Below are 24,134 nucleotides of genomic sequence, written 5' to 3'. Positions count from 1 at the left end.
ACAGCGGCTCCCACTGGTAATCCCAGCTCTTTGGGAGGTCAAAGTGGGAGGGTCACTTGAGTCCAGGAGTTCAAGACCAGCCTAGGCAACAGGGCGAAACTCCATCTTTACAAACAAACAAAACAAAACAAAAACAAAAACAAAACTAGCCAGGTGTGGTGGCACACGCCTGTAGTCCCAGCTACTCAGGAGGCTGAGATGGGAGGATCATCTAAGCCTGGGAGGCAGAGGTTGCAGTGAGCGGAGATCATACCACCACACTCCAGCCTGAGCGACAGAGCAAGAGACCCTGCCTCAAAAAAAAAAGGCTTACCATGAACAATAATTGACTTCTTAATTCCATCCTCTCTGGTCTCTTTTTAGGATCTTGCTTGACAAATATTCCCACTTTCTCTCTTTCCCTTCAGGCCTATAAAAATGATCAAGTTTTCTCAATTCTAGATAAATCTTCCCTCAATTTGACCCATCTCATCTCTCTTTTTCAGCAGCAAGCTTATGCTAAGAATAATGTTATAGTCACTGGATTTATCCTCTTACCTTTCAATTATTTCTCAATCCCACTTCAATCTCACTCTAAACTACTGCTTTTCTGTTTGGTTTGGTTTTTGTTCTGCCAGGAACAGCATACATATATTTTTAAGGAGGTTACTAATGTCCTCCTAATTACCAATTCAAGTCCCTTTTCCTGGGTCTTCATCACTTTATTCAACCTCTCTGCAGAATGTGACAATGTTGTCCATCTTATCCTTTAAATTTTATTTTTCTCTACCTTCTTCTAAGAGACTGTACTCCAATTTTTGCTTCCTCTTCTGTTTCAGACTTCCTTTCCTTTGTTCAAGTCTTAAATGTAGACATTTCCAAAGTTCATCTTAAGTCCTCTTTATTAATACCATACTTTCTTCCTGGGAAATCATATTCACTCTTCCCCACTACGAAATAATACCCAAGTCTATAGCCCTAGACCTGACTAATGTTTTTTCCTGAGCTTTCAGCAGACCTGAATTTCAGGTATCTATAAAACATTTATAAATATTCTACCAGCAACTCAACATCAACATCCCAAAACCTGAATCACTATTTCCCTCTTAAAAAAAACCTGCCGTGCTCTTCCAATATTAACAGCATCCTCCCAAGCTACAAGCCTCAAAATCTAACTATTATCTCACATTCCAGTGATAATTCAGTTTTATCAATTCTACTTTCCAATGCTTTGTCACTATCCTAGTCATCTTTTGCCAAAACTAATTAAGTAGTCGCCCTGCTTTCAATCAATCCTCAAAATGCTACTAGATCTGCTAATACATTTATGTCTCCCCACTGCATAAAAATTAAAATCTAAATTCTTTAACACCTAAACATTCCATCATTAGATCCCAGCCTACCTTCCTATTATCTACCAAAAACATGCTAAACCACTTGACTTTCTTTGCATAACCCAATTATTCCACACTTCTAGGTTTTTGCTCAAGTGTTTCCCAAAATCCACAACACTACTCCCCAACTCATTTTCCATATCTGCATTTCTACAGGATTCATTACAGCACTTCTATTATAGAACTAGTTCTAAGTTTAATTTATCTATCTACATGTCTGTTTCCACCAGAAAACCATTTGTCTTACCATTCTTTCTATTTCTCACAGCACAACACACCTGGTTTGCCCACAAAAGGTGCGTAACTGGAGTCTGTTGAATACTTGCACATGTACTGTTAGAGCATATTAACTATTTCAGTGTATATAGCTATAAAGTATGTAGTTTTAAGTAGACCATCCTATTTGGAAAATTCTTATTTCATTTTCTCAGCTATATTCTCTCCTTCTTTCTAATCATTTGATTAAACTGGTGGCATTAAGGGCATACTTGATTGATACTGAAGTAAATTTTTTTCTTCCTTATACCTCCTACATTTTCCAAATTTTTCTGCAATGATCATGTTATTTTAATAACCAAAATAGAGCATGGCTTCCTTACCCTCAGAAGTCTTCCCTAACCATCCTCACTCAAGTCTAGCCATTCTATTCACTTTAGCCATCCCTTCAGTATGTCTATCTAGTCCCACATAAAATTACTAATTAAAAAATATAATTCCTCTCTTTATGCATTTTCCTGTCATTTTCTGTGATATCCTGCTACTCACATACTTATATTCAGATGAAGTTCCTGAAAGGCAGAAACTGTTTACGCGTTCTCTCTTTTTTTCATAGTGATCACATGTAACAGAGCACATCCCTAAGCAACAATTAGACTCTCAGTTCTTCTATCACCAAAGGAGGGACAGATTCATTCTATTACTAAAACTAGAAGCTGCTTCAGGGATAAGAAACAGATTTCTTCCATCTTCTATAACCCTAAAGGCAAGAAAGAAAATTGGTTCCATGGACATAGTCATTTCCTCTGTGATTCCATTGTTCTTCTTCCATCCTATATGCTATATTCATGAGTCAAGTTCTCAAATATTAATACTTATTAGTTTATTAAATGGTTTTCACAGCTCTTCTCCACTTCTCATTGTCCCAATGCTAATTAATGTTATAGCCAAGGACTGAAATTCATTTTCCCATTGTCTGACTTCTTCCTGAAAAGCTGAATTCTTGTCCAAAAAACGAAAACTTTCAAGAGATTCACCCAGATTCTAGACTCTCTCAGAACTATAAGTCCCAGAGACCTGATCAGTGAGGAAAGATGGCTTATAGGAGCCATCAGTGGATGTGTTGCCAGTTCCCCGCAAGGACTTCATGTGAGAAACTGCCATGCGTAAGATGGTTAGCTTGTCTGGTTTTCGAGCCAGGGCACTACAGGTGGGTACCATATCTGACAGTTCTGTGATGTAGGCTGTCATCTTGTTCCGTCGCCGCCGTTCAATTTCACTGTGATTTTCCCTGCATGGAAAGAAAGAGAAGCCCCATCCAGGTGGTCACGTCAGGTCATTTGGTAGCAGGGAGAGTGATATGGATACCAAGTGTGTTGCTGAAGAATGTGGTATTCAGATTTAGTGATGCTTAAGTCTCAGCAGTTAAAATAAGGTTTGCCAACCTTCTCATGCAAAGCAAGCATGAAACAGAACTAATAAGGCAGACAGAGAACAAGAAGATAATGTAATTCCCTTCCCCCTATTTCCTAGAAACTTCACATCCTTTATAAATTACCACTCCCTCAGAACAAAAGCTGTTTTAAGAAACGACAGGTCGGGCATGGTGGCTTATGCCTGTAATCCCAGCACTTTGGGAGACGGAGGCAGGTGGATTACTTGAGGCCAGGAGTTCGAGACCAGCCTGGCCAACATGGTGAAACCCTGTCTCTACTAAAAATACAAAAATTAGCAGGGCACAGTGGCATGCGCCTGTAATCCCAGCTACTTGGGAGGCTGAGACAGGAGAATCACTTGAATCTGGGAGGTGGAGGTTGCAGTGAGCTGAGATCACACCACTGCATTCCAGCCTGGGTGGCAGAGTGAGACTCCATTTCAAAAAAAAAAAAACAAAAGAAAAAAGAAAAAAAATGATAGTATTTTTAAATGCTGATTTTACTCACTTAAGTTCCTATGGAACATATAACCTCAGCTTGGTTAACTCCCATGCTTACTAATTCAACTATTTAAAGGCCAGAAAATAAAAGGACCAATTTTTGCTGACTCAAGTATGTGGCTCCATAGCTGATACAAGAATTGATAGTATAGATTTCCTTGGTCTATAAAATATGGTAAGCCTCTCTCTTATTTGCAACATTAAAAGGCAGAATTTGAAGATTTTGAAGTTTTATTTGGCCCATTAATGTACAAAGTCCTACCTTCTTTATCTGGGTGTGCTGCCAGTGTACTAAACTTCTTACAAGACTTAAGATACACCATCTATTAAAAGTCCCATATGGGTCCCCAGTCTGGGACGAAGTTAACTGGAGGAGTGGAGTGGAGAGGAGGATGATTAAAGGTCTGGCAAGAGAATTTGAATCTCACCCAGGTAAACAGACCACAGCTCCAACACTGACTTCCTCAAAATTAAGACAGAAAGATGTCACTGTTAACAGGAATAATCCAGTGGTTTTCCAACAGGAATTTTTAAAAGCCCATTAAGTTTCTCAGTGTCCTCCATGGGGATGCCTCAAGGAGATAACCAAGCAACATGCTGCATTTCTGCTTCTACTCAAATATTTGCCTTAACTCTCTTTTTTTTTTTTGAGATGGAGTCTCGCTCTGTCACCCAGGATGGAGTACAGTGGTGGGATCTCGGCTCACTGCAACCTCTGCCTTCTGGGTTCAAGCAATTCTCCTATCTCAGCCTCCCAAGTAGCTGGGACTATAGGCGCACGCCACCACGCCCAGCTGTTTTTTTTTATTTTTAGTAGAGATGCGGTTTCACCAAGTTGGCCAGGATATTCTCGATCTCTTGACCTCGTGATCTGCCTGCCTCGGCCTCCCAAAGTGCTAGGGTTACAAGCATGAGCCACTGCGCCCAGCCTGCTTTTCTCTTTTATTTATTTCTGTTACCACTTAAGAATTCTATTTGAACAAAAGTTCTTTGTCCCAAAAAAAAAAAAAGAAAGAAAGGAAGAAAATTAAAAATCTAACATAAATCTCTTTTTTCTGAGAAGAGCAAAGGGAGGTCAAGTAGGTAAGTGACTTTTCCCAGGCTGCTCTCTTCCCAATACAATGTTTCCTCCGCCACATCATGCCAAATCCATTTTCTGAACAGTGAAAGGGTTAGTAAGAAGCTCGAGTTAAACTGGCAGCAAAATGAGTTTGTGACCCAGATTAAAGAGGAAATAGTAGAAAAAAGGGGGAATATAGTAAAAATGGGTATTGGCATCAATGATCTATTTCCTAAGTCACCCCCAAATCACAGATACTAGAAAACAGAAAAGTCTGTGCATATTTCTTCTGCAGTATTTCTACATTACAAACAACAGTCTCCAAAGAGAATTCTAGAGTCTCCTTTCTAAATGGCAAAAAGGGTCTTACCACATAGGCCCATATTTAGTTACACTTTGCCTAAGACATAAAATTCTATTCTCAAACATAAAGCCCTCATCTTCCTGGTATCTGACAGATTTCTGACACGTAAGTACAGAAACCTGGTCTTTTAAATAGCCACATCAAGGAAACTAAAACTTTTCTAGAAAACTACCGCAAGAAAGGATTCGGTCACCAAAGGAACACTAGTTCTGTTGTGAGAATAATCTAGGCTGTGAGTCTTCATAGGAAAATAGGTGTGAGTTTCCTAGAGGTGCGGAGTAAATGCTGAGGCCTAAATACTGGGAACTAATCACAAATACAGATATATTTATTGGTTTTCTGATAAAAAGAGTATTTCCCTGTTAAAGCACCAACTGGCACAGTTACATTACTTCTAAGAGCTTTTTGTTGTGTGAAACTTAGTACTGACATAAAGAGAAAAAGAAAAAAAACTTAAAACTAATAGCAATTTCTTAAATCCCTAAGCAAAGTTCCCTCAACTCACCCACTTTCTGATGGGGGAAGCCAAAGTTCCTGTTACACTCAAACTTCTAAAAAATCTTGTCCTCTCTTGCCACAGATAAGGAAAAATACAAAGAGAAAGGGGAAGAAAAGATAGAGTAAGAAAAAGGATAGAAAAAGCAGCATCATCTGCTTCATCATGCTAAGAGACACTGTTCTCCTACCTGGCAAGTCTCTCTTTATCCGCAGAACTCTGCTCATCATCCGACCTAAAAATAGAATTAATGAACTAAGCTAAAATTAAAATAAAAAAGAAGGAAGGAAGGGGGGAGGGAGGAAGGGAAAAAAGGAAGGAGGGAGGGAGAGGAAATGGAGGGAGAAAAAAAAAAGAAAAGGAGAAAGAAGAGAGAAAAGGATATAGAACTAAACAGATGCAGAGAAGAGAGGAGGGAAATGGAATTATAGGCAGGAACCTTGCCTGTAACTCTACAAAGCCATCTGTTAGGATAAAGAAAAAGTAACTTACAAGATAAAGGTCAACATAAAAGCAAAGCCAATATATAGTAAATTAACATGATCTAAACACAGAAAGCATTTTGCCAATCGATCTCTGTAGGGACCAAAGATATAGAGTCTGAACAAGAACCAACCAAGGGAATTCAGGAATACCATTTTCATGCACTGCTCCCAATCTGGAAAGAAAATGATATCCACATGTGCTATTCTATAATGAAAAAATTAAAGACAGAGTAAATTAAAGATGATACTATCAAACAAGTGATCACAAATATAATCTCTCTCCCTCTCACACAAACAACACACGCACGTGCCACACAATGACAAAATAACCAACCAGATTTCACTGGAGAAATTATATAAATAACTCTAAGAGGTAGGTTTCTGGCATATCTTCTATTATTGATTTGTTCCTAAAATAATTATTAACTTTGATTCAGTCCTTTTGCCATTTCTCTGCAGTACAGCCACACAGGAATGGATCAAAAGTAACAATTCCCTCTCCATGGAGAAGGATACAAAGAACCATCACTAAATTTTTCCAGAAAACTGAGATACTGTAATGATGGGTGGCAACTGAGGAAATAGCAAGGTGTTGGCAGGCCATTGTGTCAGGAACATGTCAATTCCATTTTAAATATATTTATATAGATAAAGAGGCCCTGAATAAAATGTCTAAGTATGACAGGTTAACAAGCTAAAAGATTATTTAGCTATTAAAAATGAATTAAATAATGTATTAAAAAATACAATAACCTTATCAATATATGGGAAAGTTTTTATAAAATGGTCAATAGGCAGAAAATAACACAGTAACAATGAAGAAGAATGTAAAAATTTACGCATATATTCTGATGACAAGAGAAGGAGAACTGAGTGATATTCAGCAGTTTAGAGTTTTACATTCCTTGGGTTATTTCTTCTAGATAGCTCCTTAACAAACTACAAACTTCTTTTTTTTTCAAAAAGTTGAGCAACTTTTGCCTCTGCCTCCCAAAGTGCTGGAATTACAGGCATAAGCCACCACTCCCGGCCTCTTACTGTCATTTTTAAAAGAACAGGACTAACCAGACATGGTGGCTATGCATATAATCCCAAAAGTTTTTCAAAAAGTTTTCAGCTTTTAAGACCCTCTATTGAATTCCCAAGGAGGATATGTGAGGTGCGCTACCTTAACAAATCATACGAATGAATTGTTATTTAAAAAAAAGTTAAGCATCTAAAATTCCTATTTCTACTACTCCTACTACTACAGATTCACAATCCCTTATCCACCTCAGTATTTCTGAATGAAATATATGCACATTAAGCAGGACAAATAAAAACCAAAATCATTCATGCTATGTTTTCATGGCTTTTTGAAATTTCATCAAGATACTGTGAACCTGTACTGCCAATAATAACTGATGGCCTGACTTTTTAATGAAGCTTGAAAAACTATCCTCCAAATATCTATAATTAACTTCTCATTTTAGAGATGGTTCACATCCTAAAGACTTTACAAATATTTACTTCAATTAGCTTCGACAAGCAAATTATTCTTCAAAAACCTCTTAACTTCACTCCTTTCCTGTTGCCACTGCCACTCTAGCCCAGGCCTTCATGATTTTATAGCTGTCTTATTTCAACAGCTTCCTATCTACCTCCCTATAGTCCAACAGCCCATCCCTTTAATCAATTCTATAACTGCTACCAGAGAAATATCCCTACAATGTATTTTATATAATATCCTCTAATTCAAAGCCTGAAATTGCATCTCACCACTCCAGAATAGTTTTTAACTACTTCCCCTGATATTTCTAATCTCTCTACATCAATGGTTCTCAAAGTATGTTCCTGAGACCAGGAGCATCAGCAACGAACAAATACTAAGAGCTAAGTGCTCAGTTAATCACTGGATTTTGAAATAATGAATTATTCATCTTTCTGAGGTAGCTACAAACTTAATTTTTAAAAAAAAAATTTATTGCCTAATATTTAATAAAAACTTTCTAAAAAGAAAACTGACATTTGAGTTAAGAATAAAAACAGTATATTTCATCATCTTGATAGGTAATTTAAACAAATTTTTCTCAATCAAAACTCTACTTGTCACAAAAACTGTTTCCTTACTGTCATTTTTTTTTTTTTTCCGATACAAAGTCTTGCTGTCACCCAGGCTGGAGTGCAATGGTGCCATCTCTGCTCACTGCAACCTCCACCTCCCGGGCTCACGCAATTCTCATGCCTCAGCCTCTAGAGTAGCTGGGATTATGAGTGCCCACCATGACGCCCGGCTAATTTTTATATTTTTAGTAGAGATGGGGTTTCACCATGTTGGCCAGGCTGGTTTTGAACTCCTGACCTCAAGTGATCCACCTGCCTCTGCCTCCCAAAGTGCTGGAATTACACGCATACGCCACCACTCCCGGCCTCTTACTGTCATTTTTAAAAGAACAGGACCAACCAGGCATGGTGGCTATGCATATAATCCCAATATTTGGGAAGCTGAGGTAGGAGGATCACTGAAACCCCAGAGTTTGAGGCTGCAGTGAGCTATGATCAGCCACTGTACTCCAACCTGGGAAACACAGTGAAAACAATGTCTCTAAAAAATATACATATATTAAAATAAAATAATAGGCCGGGCACAGTAGCTCACACCTGTAATCCCAGCACTTTGGGAGGCTGAGGTGGGTGAATCGCTTGAGGTGAGGAGTTTGAGACAAGCCTGGCCAACATGGTGAAACCCCATCTCTGCTAAAAAAAATTATTACAAAAATTAGCCAGGCATGGGGGCACATGCCCGTATTCCCAGCTACTCGGGAGGCTGAGGCGGAAGAACAGCTTGAACCCAGGAGGCAGAGGTTACAGCGAGCCGAGATTACACCACTGTACTACGGTATGGGCGACGGAGTGAGACTCTGTCTCAAAAAAATAAAATAGGCCGGGTGCGGTGGCTCACACCTGTAATCCCAGCACTTTGGGAGGCCGAGGCGGGCAGATCACAAGGTCAGGAGTTCAAGACCACCCTGACCAACATGGTGAAATCCCATCTGTACTAAAAATACAAAAATTAGCTGGGCGTGGTGGCAGGGGCCTATAATCCCAGCTACTCAGGAGGCTGAGGCAGGAGAATTGCTTGAATCCAGGAGGTGAAGGTTGCAGTGAGCCGAGATGGTGCCATTGCACTCCAGCCTGGGCAACAGAGCAAGACTCTGTCTCAAAATAAATAAATTAATTAAATAAAATAACAGAACCATTATCTGTATTCCTATTTTTGTAGATCCATTTAATAATAAATGCAAACAAAAAATCCATAATTTGTACTCCTATGGAAACCTTGCAAGGGCATTGCTTTAGTTATCACATACACAGAAAAACACTGTATAAAATATACTGCCAGTTTGAAGCCATGTCACCTGAACATAAATGATAGTTATACTAAGTTTCACATACTTCCAAATAGGAAAGATATTGAACAGAGAAATTCAGTCTCATCCAGAAAAAATTAAAAGTCAATATGCTAGGATTGTTTGGTTCTACAACATGGATCATATTATATATTACCTACTACTATATTACCTGGCAAACCGCTCCTTATCGTTAGATATCTGATCTTCATCACACCTGAAGGAGAGAAAAAGGATTGTTTCAAAGCATTACGCTTGTTACATCTATTTCACACTGAAAAGTAAACTAGAAAGGGGTGAAAATATTCAATAGAAAAAAAGCCAGTGGAAAAGCATCACTAAGTGATAGAAATAACAGCAGCACCCCATAGAACTTAAAAGACCCACAACTATTATTTGTCAGGTTTCTGGTATTTCCATTACCCTTACCAGACATACCAAAAAAAGATGATGATCTAATGATAACACAGCTGACTGGCCTGTCAGCACAATTCTAAAGTAAGGGGTTAGTTTTGTTTTTTTTTTTAATTCTGGTAAAAAACACATAAAATTTACCATACACCATTTTTAAGTGTACAGTTGAGTAGTGTTAACCATATTCACATTGTTGTGCAACAGATATCTAGAACTTTTTCATCCTGCAAAACTGAAACTCTATACTCATTAAACACCATTTTCTCATTTCTCCTTCACCCTAACCCCTAGCAACCACCATTTTACTTTCTGTGTCTATGAATTTGACTACTTGTAGATACCTCATGTAAGTGGAATCATACAGTAATTGTCTTTTTGTTATTGGCTTATTCTTTTAGTATAATGTCCTTAAGGTTCATCCATCTTGCAGCATATGACAGGTTCTTTCTTTTTAAGGCTGAATAATATTCCCTTGTATGTACATACTACATTTTCTGTATCCATTCATCTGTCAGTGGACATTTCAGTTACTTCGACCTCTTATCTATTGCACAAAATGGGCCAATAAACATGAGTGTGCAAATATCTCTTCAAGATTCTGCCTTCGATTATTTTGTATATATATACCCAGAAAAAAGAAGGGGGAGGTTGGGCGCAGTGGCTCACGCCTGTAATCCCAGCACTTTGGGAGGCCAAGGCTGGGCGGATCACGAGGTCAAAAGATCCAGACCACCCTGGACAACATGGTGAAACCCCGTCTCTACTAAAAATACAAAAATTAGCTGGGCGTGGTGGCACGCACTTGTAGTCCCAGCTACTTGGGAGGCTGAGGCAGCAGAATCACTCGAACCTGGGAGGCGGAGGTTGCAGTGAGCCAAGATCACGCCACTGCATTCGTGGTGACAGAGCGAGACTCTGTCTCAAAAAAAAAAAAAAAAAGAAGGGGAAAGGGAATTTGGCAGTGCTTTTCTCAGGCACAACAACCCGACTTGGTAAGATAAACTATGATAGTCTTTTTTTATGGTTAGGAAAAGGACAAACGAACCTCTCTTTGGATCTGCATGTAGTTGTGACTACTGGATTTTGTGGAAGCAATGACTCAGGGTTAGAGCTAATTCATGGGTATAAAAAAAGACTAGTGGTTACCCTCACATCTTTCATACACACAGTGAAGTTCCACTAATAGCATATATCATTATAATTCAGTATTCTCAATAGGAGGAATTCTCAATAAAGCTGTTTGAAAAAGTCTATCTTCTCCAGAAATTGAAATCTCTTCCCTTCTTCACATTTATTGAGACTCATTAAGTCTCAAGAGACCTCTTAGAGAATTATACTTCCACTTGCAACTATTTCTTTATGATGGCCAAGTCACGGTTGTTGTTTTCAAGAGTATTTGGCAAAGTTCATCTAGTCAGTAGCCAGAAATATGAGCCTTAACTTTAAATGTTACTATAAAAAAAGATAGATGCTATTAACTGTATGAAGCATTATAAAACTAAAAAATGGCAAGCAATTTACAATATGGACATCCTTTGTGTAAAAAAAACTGAGGAGATAAGTGTGTGTATGCTCACACATACACATTTATATACAATTGTATATACACTATTTTTGGAAGGATACTCAACAAACTGGAAACTGTAGTCGTCTGAAGAGTTTTGAAGGTCCAGGCTGGGCGCAGTGGCCCACACTTGTAATCCCAGCACTTTGGGAGGCTGAGCCGGGGGGATCAGGAGTTTGAGACCAGCCTGGCCAACATGGCAAAACCTTGTCGCTACTAAAAGTACAAAAATTAGCTGGGCATGGTGGCAGGCACCTGTAATCCCAGCTACTCAGGAGGCTGAGGCAGGAGAATAGCTTGAACTCAGGAGGCGGAGGTTGCAATGAGCAGAAATCGAACCACTGCACTCCAACCTGGTCAAGAGCGAGACTCCATCTCAAAAAAAAAAAGGAGTTCTGAAGGTCCAAAGTGAAACGAAGATGTGCTTTCACTATATATACCTCTGTACTGTTTGAAATTTTGTTGTTTTTCTTTTTTGAGGCAAGGTCGCCCAGGTTGGAGAGCAGTGGCACAACCTCGGCTCACTGCAATCTCTGCTTCCAGGACTCAAGCCACCCTCCCACCTCAGCTTCCCGAGTAGCTGAGACTACAGGCACACACCAGCATATCCAGCTAATTTTCGTAATATTTTTTGTACAGATGGAGTTTTGCCATGTTGCCCAGACTGGTCCTGAATTCCAGAGCTTAAGCGATCCACCCACCTCAGCCTCCTAAAGTGCTGGGATTACAGGTGTAAGCCACTAGGCCCAGCCTGAAATTTCTGTAATAAAATACACTTATATTACTTTCCCAATTAAAGAAAAAACTTAGTTAACGAAACAAACAAATAAGAAAAAGAAATGGGCCAGGCGCGGTGGCTCATGCCTATAATCTCAGCACTTTGGGAGGCCGAGGTGGGCGGATCACCTGAGGTCGGCAGTTCGAGACCAGCCTGACCAACATGGAGAAACCCCATCTCTACTAAAAATACAAAATTAGCCGGGCATGGTGGTGCATGCCTCTAATCCCAGCTACTCGGGAGGCTGAGGCAGGAGAATCGCTTGAACCCGGGAGGCAGAGGTTGCGGTGAGCCAAGATCATGCCATTGCACTCCAGCCTGGGCAACAAGAGTGAAAATCAGTCTCAAAAAAAAAGAAAGAAAATAAATAAATGATATTAAATCTGGGCACCCACACAATCAAATCATTTTTTTTCATTGGGCTCCTTTATCAAATTGTCTGTTACTCAGCAACGTACAGACTACCTGGGTAATATTTTCAACTCTGGAAAGAAAAGCAGGTTGCAGTCAAAGTTATCTTCCTTTCGAGTCTTACTGTTTTTCTTACTTGAAAACAAGACAAGCAATTGGTCTTCAGCAAGAATATCCCCTTTTTCTGAAAGAACTCCTTCATCAATATATTAAAAAGTCCATTTTCAGGCCGGGAACAGTGGGTCATGTCTGTAATCCCAACACTCTGGAAGGCCAGGGTGGGAGGATTGCTTGAGCACAGGAGTTTAAGACCAGCCTGGGCAACATAAATTTAAAATCAGCCAGGTATTATGGCTCACACCTGCAGACCCAGCTACTTGGGAGACTGAGGTTGGGAGGATCGCTTGAGCCCTGGAGGTTGAGGCTGTAGTGAGCCAAGACTACGCCACTGCACTCCAGTCTGGGTGACAGAGTAAGACCCTGTCTCAAAAAAATAAGAAGAAAATACGCCGGACATGGTGGCTCATGCCTATAACCCCAGCACTTTGGGAAGCTGAGGCGGGTGGACCACTTAAGGCCAAGAGTTCAAGACCAGCCTGGCTAATATGGTGAAACCCCGTCTCTACTAAAAATACAAAAATTAGCCAGGTGTGGTAGTCCCAGCTACTCAGGAGGCTGAGGCACGAGAATCGCTTGAACCTGGAAGGCAGAAGTTGTAGTGAGTCAAGATTGCACCACTGCACTCCAGCCTGGGCGACAGAGGAAGACTCTGTCTCAAAAAAACAAACAAATAAATAGTCCATTTGAAAAGCTCCAGAATATTAACTACTCAAAAATACAAATTCCTCACACCTGTAATCCCAGCACTTTGGGAGGCCGAGGAGGGTGGATCACGAGGTCAAGAGATCGAGACCATCCTGCCCAACATGGTGAAACCCTGTTTCTTCTAAAAATACAAAAATTAGCTGGGCATGATGGCACGCACCTGTAGTCCCGGCTACTCGGGAGGCTGAGGCAGGAGAATCGCTAGAACCCAGGAGGCAGAGGTTGCAGTGAGCCGAGATCGCGCCACTGCACTCCTGGCGACAGAGCGAGACTCCATCTCAAAAAAAAACAAAAATAAAAAATACAAATTCCAATTCCTGCTACCTATAAGAGGAGTCAACAGGTGTCAGAGGGTATGACAAAGTCACAGATTAATGACACCTCAACCAACGAATTACACCTCTCAGTATGTACTCCCTTGTATAACCCCCTCACACACTCACAACTGGAACATATGACTTGCTTTGGCCAATGGGACATAAGCAAATGTCATATAAGCAGAGGTTTGATAAGCACTTGCACACTGGGATTTGTGCTGTAGATTGTAGCCATCACCACATGAAAAAATTCAGTCTGGCTTCCTTGAGGATAAAAAAACCACATAGACAGAAATACCCAGCCATCCCAGCTGAGTCCAGTTCTCAGCTGACCAGCTAAGAATGCAGTCTTATGAGTGAGTCTAGGTGAAATAAGCAGAATAAACATGCAGTCAATCCACAGAATTGAGAAATAACAAACTGTTGTTCTTTTTAGGCTATGAAGTAGTAGAGAACTGATACAGAGGGTTTGTAAATGCTGTCCTCTCCTCACTGAGGTCCTTTCTCTAGAGATATTAATGGAATGCTTAAAAATTTTCTGAGATATATGAATATTTATAGTTTTAGGATGAAGTACTCTCCTTAGACCTAAGGACAAAAATTTACAAGTCAGAAGTATAAAGATCATAAACTAATTTTTAATATCAGACACTAAGGAAAGTTTTTCAGTCACTTACCTCAAAAATTTACTGTTCCCTTCTCCATCATCATCAAAATCCAGCCTGAGGAAAGCCAACAATAAATACTTTAAGCCTGCTGATAATACAAAACATTAAGAAGTTAAAATTTCTCAACACAAGCTACCGGAACACCCACCCAAATGGAAGAATGAAAAGAGGAAGTGGCAGAAGTCAAACAAAGCTACATTTCCTCTTCTTCATAGTCCCAAACTAGGCAAAGAAGTACAAAACTGGGGCCAGGAGTGGTGGCTCACACCTGTAATTCCAGCACTTTCGAAGGCTGAGGTGGGTGGATCACCTGAGGTCAGGAGTTCAAGACCAGCCTGGCCAACATGCTGAAACCTCGTCCCTACTAAAAATACAAAAATTAGCTGGGCATGGTGGCGGGCGCCTGTAATCTCAGCTACTCAGGAGGCTGAGGCAGGAGAATTGCTGGAACCCGGGAGGTGGAGGTTTCAGTGAGCCAAGATCACGCCATTGCACTCAAGCCCGGGCGACAACTGCAAGACTCCGTCTCAAAAAAAAAAAGTACAAAACTGGGCAATAGAAAAAAAAAAGTACCTTCTGCTACCTCAACACTTTCCTAGAGTAGCAGTCAATCTTTGCCAGTTTTCAATCAGACTACAACCTCTGTAAAGGGAGCAGGAATCCACTCAGAAAAAATAAGAAAAAATTAACATAAATAATTCAGGTCCATGTTTCATTTCTATAGTCTGCTCTAAGCCATGTTACCAAATTTCTGAAACATCTTTCAAAGCAGTGATCTTACATAAAGGAGTGACTTAATACCTACGAAGATTGTTAGATAATGTTTCTTTCCTTCATTGATCTAATAAACATGTAATATATACTTTATTCAAGACACTGTGCTAGGTGAGGTAAAAACAAGAACCTTGCCCTCAAGGGGCTCTTCACCTAGAGAAATACAAATATAAAACAAGTGAGAATAGGAAAGTGTCACATAAGGGGTACAATCAACATGCTACAGACATTCAGGGAAAGAAGAAGTGAATTTCATTTAAGGAGATTAGGAAAGATTATAAATAATAAAATAGGCTGATCCCCTTGTAATCTCTGTACACTATTGAACTAAAATATTGCTCATGTTACCACCTTAACCTAGTGATCACTCTTTTTACTTCTACTATTGGGATACCTTGATATTATGGGCCTCTAGATGGGTCGCATTTGAAGTACACATACAGCATCAATCCTGAAAGTGTTTGCTCCTCTTCCTCCTTCCTGAATCCCCTAATCTGATCACCTGTAAAATCCTATCCATCTACCCAGTAACTCAAATTCTTTCTTTCTCTCTCTCTCTTTCTTTCTTTCTTTTTAAGAGACAAGCTCTCACTCTGTTGCTCAGGCTAGAGTACAGTGGCATGATCATAGCTCACTGCCACCTTGAGCTCCTGGGCTCAAGGGATCCTCCCATCTTGGCCTCCCAACTAGCTGGAACTATAGGAGCACACCACTGCACTCAACTAAATTTTTTTATTTTAAAAAATCTCAGCTGGGCATGGTTGCTCACACCTGTAGTCCCAGCACTTTGGGAGGCCAAGGCAAGCAGACTGCTTGAACTCAGGAGTTTAAGACCAGCCTGGGCAACATGGTGAAATCCTGTCTCTACAAAACATACAAAAAACTAACCAGGCATGGTGGTGCACGTGTAGTCCCAGCTACTTGGGTTGGGGGGGCAGGAGGGGCTGCAGGCCTTGAGCCTGGGAGGTCAAGGCTGCAGTGAGCTGAGATTGGGCCACTGCACTCCAACCTGAGTGACACAGCAAGACCCCATCTCAAAAAAGAAAAGGGGCCAGCCACTGTGGCTCACATCTGCAATCCCAGCACTTTGGGAAGCTGAGGCAGGCAGATCACTTAAGGTCAGGAGTTCAAGACCAGCCCGGTCAACATGATGAAACCTCGTCTCTACTAAAAATACAAAAATTAGCTGGGCATGGTGGTGGGCACCTGTAATCCCAGCTACTCGGGAGGCTGAGGCATGAGAATCGCTTGAACCTGGGAGGCAGAGGTTGCAGTGAACCAAAATGGCACCACTGCACTCCAGCCAAGGTGACAAGAGCGAAACATCTCAAAAAAAAAAAAAAAAGGGAAGGGGAAAGAGAGGGAAGGAGGGAGGGAAAGGTAATTGCTAAGTCAAAGAAAAAAAATGAAGGAAGGAAGGAAAAGAAAGATAATTGCTAAGTCAAAGAAAAAAAAATCTCGCCATTTTTCCCAGGCTGGTCTTGAATTCCTGGGCTCAAGTAATCCTCCTACCTCAGCCTCTCAAAGTGCTGGCACTACAGGCATGAGCCTCCGTGCTCAGCCCAATAACTCCATTTCTAAGAATCTAAAGAAATAATATGAAATAGGAAAAAAAAAGTTTAGGTACAAAGAAGTTCTTTGCAGCATCATATGTAACAGCAAAATCTTCAAAACAATTTAGATGTCCCAAAACAGGAAGTTAAGTACATCCTTTCATGCAACCATTAAAAATTATGTTTATGGCTGTGCGCAGTGGCTCATGCCTGTAATCCCAGCACTTTGAGAAGCCAAGGCAGGCAGATCACGAAGTCAGGAGATTGAGATCATCCTGGCTAATATGGTGAAACCCCATCTCTACTAAAAATACAAAAAAAAAAAAAAAAATTAGCCAGACGTGGTGGCAGACGCCTGTAGTCCCAGTTACTCGGGAGGCTGAGGCAGGAGAATAGTGTCAACCCAGGAGGCGGAGCTTGCAGTGAGCCAAGATCGCATCACCGCACTCCAGCCTGGGCAACAAAGCGAGACTCCGTCTCAAAAAAAAAAAATTATGTTTATATAGAATATGTAACAATATTTTTTTAAAGGGCTGGGTACAGTAGGTCATGTCTGTAATCCCAACACTTTAGGACGTCGAGATGGGAGGGCTGCTTGAGCCTAGGAGTTTTAGACCAGCCTGGGCAACGTAGTGAGACCCCGTCTTAAAAAAAAAAAAAAAAAAAAAGTTAGCCAGGTATATGGCATGCGCCTGTGGTCCCAGCTACTCAGAGAACTGAAGTAGGAGGATTGCTTGGGCCCAGGAAGTTGAGGCTACAATGAGCCATGATCGTGCCACTGTACTTCAGCCTGGGCAACAGAGCAAGACTCTGTCTCCAAAATATGTGTGTGTGTGTGTGTGTGTGTGTGTGTGTGTATTGCTTATTATTTATATAAGGTGCCAAAATGTGTGTGTGCGTGTGTATTGCTTATTATTTATGTAAGGTGAAAAGACCAGGGGGGTGTGTGTGTGTGTGTGTGTGTGTGTGTGTATTGCTTATTATTTATATAAGGTGCCAAAATGTGTGTGTGCGTGTGTATTGCTTATTATTTATATAAGGTGAAAAGACCAGGCCATGTAAAACTATATAATTACATAACTATTAAAAACAATTTACATATAAAGACTGAAGGACATGCACTAAAAAACATGGTAGTAGATTTTGGCCTTTTTATTGTTCTTTCTAATTTTCTGTATTTTCCAATCTTTCTTTAAAAGAAATATGGGCCGGGCGCAGTGGCTCATGCCTGTAATCCCAGCACTTCAGGAGGCCGAGGAGGGTGGATCACGAGGTCAGGAAGCCGAGACCATCCTGGCTAACACCGTGAAACCCCGTCTCTACTAAAACTAAAAAAAAATTAGTCGGGCATTGTGGCGGGCGCCTGTAGTCCCAGCTACTCGGGATGCTGAAACAGGAGAATGGCATGAACCCGGGAGGCGGAGGTTACAGTGAGCTGAGATCGCACCACTGCACTCCAGCCTGGGCGACAGAGCGAGACTCCGTCTCAAAAAAATAAAAAATAAAATAAATAAATAAAAGAAATATTAGGCCGGGCATGGTGGCTCATGCCTGTAATCCCAGCACTGAGGCCAAGGTGGGCATATCACCTGAGGTCAGGAGTTCGAGACCAGCCTGGCCAATGTGGTGAAATCCCATCTCTACTAAAAATACAAAAATTAGCTGGGCGTGGTGGCGCACGCCTGTAGTCCCAGCTGCTTGGGAGGCTGAGGCAGGAGAATCCCTTGAACCAGAGAGGTGAAGACTGCAGTGAGCCGAGATCACACCACTGCACTCCAGCCTGGCAACAGAGCAAGACTCTGCCTCGAAAATAAATAAATAAATAAAAATAAAAGAAATATTAAAAGACTTCTTTTAGGACAGGTGAAGTGGCTCACGCCTGTAATCCCAGTACTTTGGGAGGCCAAGGCAGGAGGACTGCTTGAGCAGGAGTTTGAGGCTGCAGTGGGCCATGATTGTGCCTCTGCACTCCAGCCAGGGTGCAAGACCCTGTCTCTAAAAAAACCAAAAAGAAAATTTTTAAAGACTTCCTTTAATATATTTTTCTGATTACCAATCATACATGTTCATTTCAGAAAATCTGAAAAATCAAAAACAAAAGAAACCATAAGCCACTCATAATACTATTACCCAGAAATCTGGTATATATTCTTTCAGTTTTTTCCTATGTACATGTTATACATATCTTTTGACAGTGAAATACTATAATACTGTAACCTTTCTTAATAGATTGTGAACATTTTTCTACACTGAAACATATTTGTCAATTATAACTACATAGCATTCCATTTTAAATATACTATGACTTTCTCAAGTGATGCCCTAATTTTGATAATACTTTTGTTTGTTGCTGTACATAACCATAACACAGTGTTTAAAGAGTAAGCTACAAAGCTAAACCCCCAAGGTTCATATCCTATATCTGACACTTACTAGCTTTGCAATCTTAGAAAGTTACTTATTTAGCTTATGCTTCAGCAAATGGTTAAAATCTGTAAAGCTACTGAACATACAGCAAGTCTTAATATGTTACTCATGTTACCACTGAACCCAGGCATCACTCTTCCATTACTATTGGTGGGACAAAACTTAAAGACTGGTTATAATTAGCCGCACAATTTTTAAAAAGAAAAAGAAGGAAAAAGGAAAATTTAATACCAAAAAGTAAATAAAATAGTGCCCATTCTTCCAGGCCCCTCTAAGGCAACCTCCTTTCTGAAGCTTTTCTCAGTCTTTACCAACAAATGTATATTTCCATACACAGAAAAACATAGTACCAAATTTGTTCCTAACAAAACTAGGCATATTCTATCATATATTCATGTGTATAATAATTATTTCTATCAGAACACAACCAACTTAGAAACAAGGACTGTGTCTTATTCATCTTTGTATCCTACCTGGAATCAGCACAATGCCAAAACACTAATTAGGAATTAAATAATACTTTTGGAGCTGAATGGACTCTGCATTTCAAACCAAGCAACATACCAATAACTTAGAAGACAGCTATTCTAGAGCTCAGCATTCTCTAAATTCAGAAAAGCAGCCTACCAAAATGATTCTGGGAAAACAGAAACAAAGCTTAATGAAAGCAGCAAACAGTTTTCTCAGGCATAGTAAAATCTCTGGGCTTAGCCACAGTCCTTTACCTTACAGAAATTTTGGCTTAAAAAAAGAACTGCTTACGGGAAACTTGGATAAAAACATAAATTCTTCATAAACAAAAATACAGGGACTAAGGAGACTTATATGACAGTAGTGTAGTAAGTAATCAAGCTGAAGTGAGATGGTCAGGAATAGCAAAGTGAGTCCAGCAACTAAATAAATTCAGCAACTAAAGTTGGTTTATAGGAGAGATATTCATAACACACTACACTCAAACTCACCCTGGTCGCCGCTTAATAGCCCTCTGGACAATGGCTCCTCCACCTTGAATTCCAGGTCCAGGGTTTCCAGAGGCAATGGCTGGACCCAGTGATGGTACATCTGATGTCATTTCTGTCAGGAAAATAATGAAGTAAACATTTTTAAAAAGACGGTCCTTGCTTATCATCAGTATCATCAAGTTAGCTAAAAGAAAGGTTCAAGCTATAGACAAAATCTCAGCAGTTTGCTAAAAATCCCAAATGCTCATATCCAGATTGCTCTTCTTGATTTTTTTTTTTTTTTTTTGAGACCAGGTCTCACTCTGTTGCCTGGGCTAGAGTGCACTGGTATAATCATAGCTCACTACAGCCTCAAACTCCTGGGCTCAAGCAATCCTCCCACCTCAGCTTCCGGAATAGCTAGGACTATAGGCCCGCACTACCACAGCCAGTTAATTTTTTTTTTTTTTTTTTAAGAGATGGGGTCTTGATATGTTGCCCAGGCTGGTCTTGAACGCCTAGCTCCAAGAGATCGTCCCGCTTTGGCCTCCCAAAGTGCTGGGATTATAGGCATGAGCCACCACACACGGTCTCTTCTTGAATTCTTACACTGGTATGAGATATCCCCATACTTCAGTTCCCCCCACGTCATAGAGTTTGGAAGAAGTACTATATTCTGCAAACTTCATGTTAAAAAGCTTGTACATATTTAACAATATACTAATATTGTACAGACTTAATAATATACTAATTTTAAAAAAATACATACATAAATGGGTTTATACATTTCATTCATGCAACAAATATTTATAACTTATTTATTGTGATTGGAAAATACAGAAAAACCCAAAAGGAAAAATCACCTAAATTCCAATACTTAAAATTATGTAAAGTAAAACTGAAAGTCCCTCATTATTGTCTCCCTTTCCTGCCCCCCCCCCACCCGTACCTCTCCTCTCACCTTCCAATTCAATCTCATCCCCCAGCAGTAACCATTACTAACAGCTGAGTACTTTTTTTTTTTTTAAGACAGGGTCTCATTTTCTCCAGCCCAGGCTGGAGTACAGTGGCATGATCATGGCTTACTGCAGCCTCAACCTCCCGGGCTCAAGTGATCCTTCTGTCTCAGCTTCCTAAGTAGTGGGCACCACCACACCTCGGTGATTTTTTTTTCTTTTTTTTTCTTTTTTTTTTTTGTAGAGATAGGGTCTCACTATGTGGCCCAGGCTGGTCTCAAACTCCTGAGCTCAAGCAGTACTCCCACCTCCGCTTCCCAAAGTACTGGAATTACAGGTGTGAGCCACTGAGCCCAGCCCTGAGTATATTTTCTCTTATTTTTTAATCTCAGTTTATATATACCTAACTCTGTAATCAAAAAGAGGTGCAGGCTGGGCACAGTGGCTGATGCCTGTAATCCTAGAGCTTTGGGAGGCCAAGGTGGGCAGATCACTTGAACCCAGGAGTTCAAGACTAGCCTTTGCAACACAGTGAAACCTCATCTGTACAAAAAATACAAGTTAGCGAGCATGGTGGCCCATGCCTGTAGTCCCAGCTACTCAAGAGGTTGATGTGGGAGGATCACTTGAGCCTGGGAGGTCGAGGCTGCAGTGAGTCGTGACTGCACCACTGCACTCCACCCTGGGCAACAGAGCAAGATCCTGTCTTAAAAAAAAAAAAAAGGTGTATTTTCTTCTTAGTAAAAAATGGAGGCCTGATCTTCAACTTGCTCTTGTCATTTCAATATACATCATGAATATCTATCTACACACATCTCATTGTTTTTTGTTAGTTCATACTGTATAATGTACAATATTTTGTGCATCAAATAACACTACCAACAGAGTGAAAAGGCAACCCATGGAATAGAAAAAAAAATTTCTTTCTTTTTTTTTTTTGAGACAGAGTCTCACTCTGTCGCCCAGGCTGGAATGCAGTGGTGCCATCTCGGCTCCCCGCAACCTCCGACTCCCAGGTTCAAGCGATTCTCGAGCCTCAGCCTCCCAAATAGCTGGGATTACAGGCACGCACCACCACGCCTGGCTAATTTTTGTATTTTTATTAGAGATGGGGTTTCACCATGTTGGCCAGGCTGGTCTTTAACCCCTGACCTCAAGTGATCTGCCCGCCTCAGCCTCCCAAAATGCTAGCATTACAGGCGTGAGCCACCATGCCCAGCAGAAAAAAAAATTTTCGAATCATATATGCAACACAGAATATCCAAAATATATAAAGAGCGGCCAGGCATGGTGGCTCACACCTGTAATCCCAGCACTTTGGGAGGCCAAGGAGGGCATATCACCTGAGGTCAGGAGTTCAAGACCAGCCTGGTCAACATGGTGAAATCCCATCTCTACTAAAAATACAACAATTAGCCAGGCAGGGTGGTGGGCGCCTGTAATCCCAGCTATTTGGGAAGCTGAGGCAGGGAGAATTAATTGAACCCAGGAGGCGGAGGTTGCAGTGAACCAAGATCGCACCACTGCACTCCAGCCTGAGCGACAGAGAAAGACTCCGCCTCAAAAAAATAAACAAATAAAAAATAAAACAAAATATATAAAGAGCTCCTACAATTCAACAAAAAGCAAACCCAATTTTAAAATGGGCAAAGAACTTGAACAAGCATTTCTACAAAGAAGATATAATATAATATAAATACATGTAAAGTGCCAATAAATACATGTAAAGTGCTCAACATAACCAATTGCTAGGGAAATGCAAATCAAAACCACAATGAGAAAGTATTTGCTACTCATTAAGATGACTATTATCCAAAAATATATAAATAAATAAAGGGTTGGCAAGGATGTGGAGAAATTAAAACCCTTATACACTGCTAGTGGAAATGTAAAATGGCGTAACGGCAATAGAAAACAGTACGGAGATGCCTCCAAAAATTAAAAATAAAGCTGGGTGCAGTGGTGCGCACCTGTAGTCCCAGCTACTCAGGGGTCTGAGGCAGGAGAATCCTGAGCCCAAGATCAGGCTGGGAAACAGCAAGACAACATCACACAAAAAAAAATTAAATTAAAAATAGAATTACCACATGATCCAGCAATTCCACCTCTGGGTATATACCTGAAAGAATTGAAAGCAGGGTCTCAAAGAAACATTTGTACACCCACGTTCATAGAAGTACTATTCAACAATAGTCAAGGGTGAGGGCAACCCAAGTGTCTATCTACAGGTTAATGGATAAAGAAACTGTGGGGCTGAACATGGTGGCTTACACCTGTAAGGCTAGCACTTTAAAAGGCCGAGGGAGGAGGATCATTTGAGTCCAGAAGTTCAAGACCACCCTGGGCAACATAGTGAGACGCTATCTCTAAAAAAAATGAACAAAATTGGCCATACATGTGGTATGTGCCTGATTACAGGCGTGAGTCACCACGCCCGGCCAGGGTTTTGGTAATTTTTACCAAAAAAAAAGGGTCATACTATACAAACAGTCCTGACTTAGAATGGTTCCATGTAGGGCTTTTCACCTTTATGATAGTGGGAAACCATCACAATTTCAGTGTAATGTACAGTGTTCTGTAAATTACATAATATCCAATACTTTATTATAAAGTAGAATTTAAGTTAGATTATTTTGCCCACTGCAGGCTAATGTAAGTATTCCACACACATTTAAGGTAGTCTAGGCTAAGAATAGGTTAAGTGTATTAAATGTATTTTTGATTTAGGATGTTTTCAATTTACAATGGGTTTATCAAGCCATAACCCCACCATAAGTACAGATGTACTTATTCTGAACTTCTTCTCTTCCACGTAACAATATATTGCTATGGCAATGAATACACACGTAGATCATTCTTTTTAACAGTTACATAGTACTGTGTACTATAAATGTATAGTTATGACATTCAAACCTTCACTATTATAAATAATGTTTCAATGAACATCATTGTGTATCTTCATGCACAGGTTCCAGCACTTCCATATTATTTCTGAAAATGACTCCCTGGGCCTAAGGGTAGACACATTTAAAACTCTGATTGCCCATTACCTGCCAAGGAGGTTATATCAATTTAGAGCCTCATCCACTGCATCAATTTAGCCATATCTCCAACAGCATTGTGTTTTGGGAATCCTTCAAATTTGTGGTCATTTTCTTGGTAAAAAACAATTATCACTGTTAGTTTA

General features: G+C 40.3%; 1 protein-coding gene across 14 annotated transcripts in view; it reads right to left on the bottom strand.

Moving 5' to 3' along the window:
• ARNT (aryl hydrocarbon receptor nuclear translocator) overlaps positions 1 to 24,134 on the bottom strand; it is a 64,536-nt gene that overhangs the window by 26,689 nt on the left and 13,713 nt on the right. For 4 of the 14 annotated variants that reach the window (XM_054474545.2, XM_054474641.2, XM_063663624.1 and 1 more), the window contains exons 2-7: positions 23,032 to 23,066; positions 20,013 to 20,124; positions 14,306 to 14,350; positions 9,492 to 9,536; positions 5,636 to 5,680; positions 2,667 to 2,880 (exon numbers count right to left, since the gene is read on the bottom strand). In XM_054474545.2, coding sequence (XP_054330520.2) covers positions 2,667 to 2,880; positions 5,636 to 5,680; positions 9,492 to 9,536; positions 14,306 to 14,350; positions 20,013 to 20,124; positions 23,032 to 23,066 — 496 coding nt within the window. Of the gene's footprint in view, positions 1 to 2,666; positions 2,881 to 5,635; positions 5,681 to 9,491; positions 9,537 to 14,305; positions 14,385 to 20,012; positions 20,125 to 23,031; positions 23,067 to 24,134 lie in introns of those variants that run through there. The other 10 variants (XM_054474539.2, XM_054474538.2, XM_054474536.2 and 7 more) reach the window with 4 other exon arrangements.

This window comes from Pongo pygmaeus, chromosome 1 (genome assembly GCF_028885625.2).
Source record: "Pongo pygmaeus isolate AG05252 chromosome 1, NHGRI_mPonPyg2-v2.0_pri, whole genome shotgun sequence".
NCBI lineage: Eukaryota > Metazoa > Chordata > Mammalia > Primates > Hominidae > Pongo > Pongo pygmaeus.
This window is presented reverse-complemented; position numbering and strand designations above follow the sequence as displayed.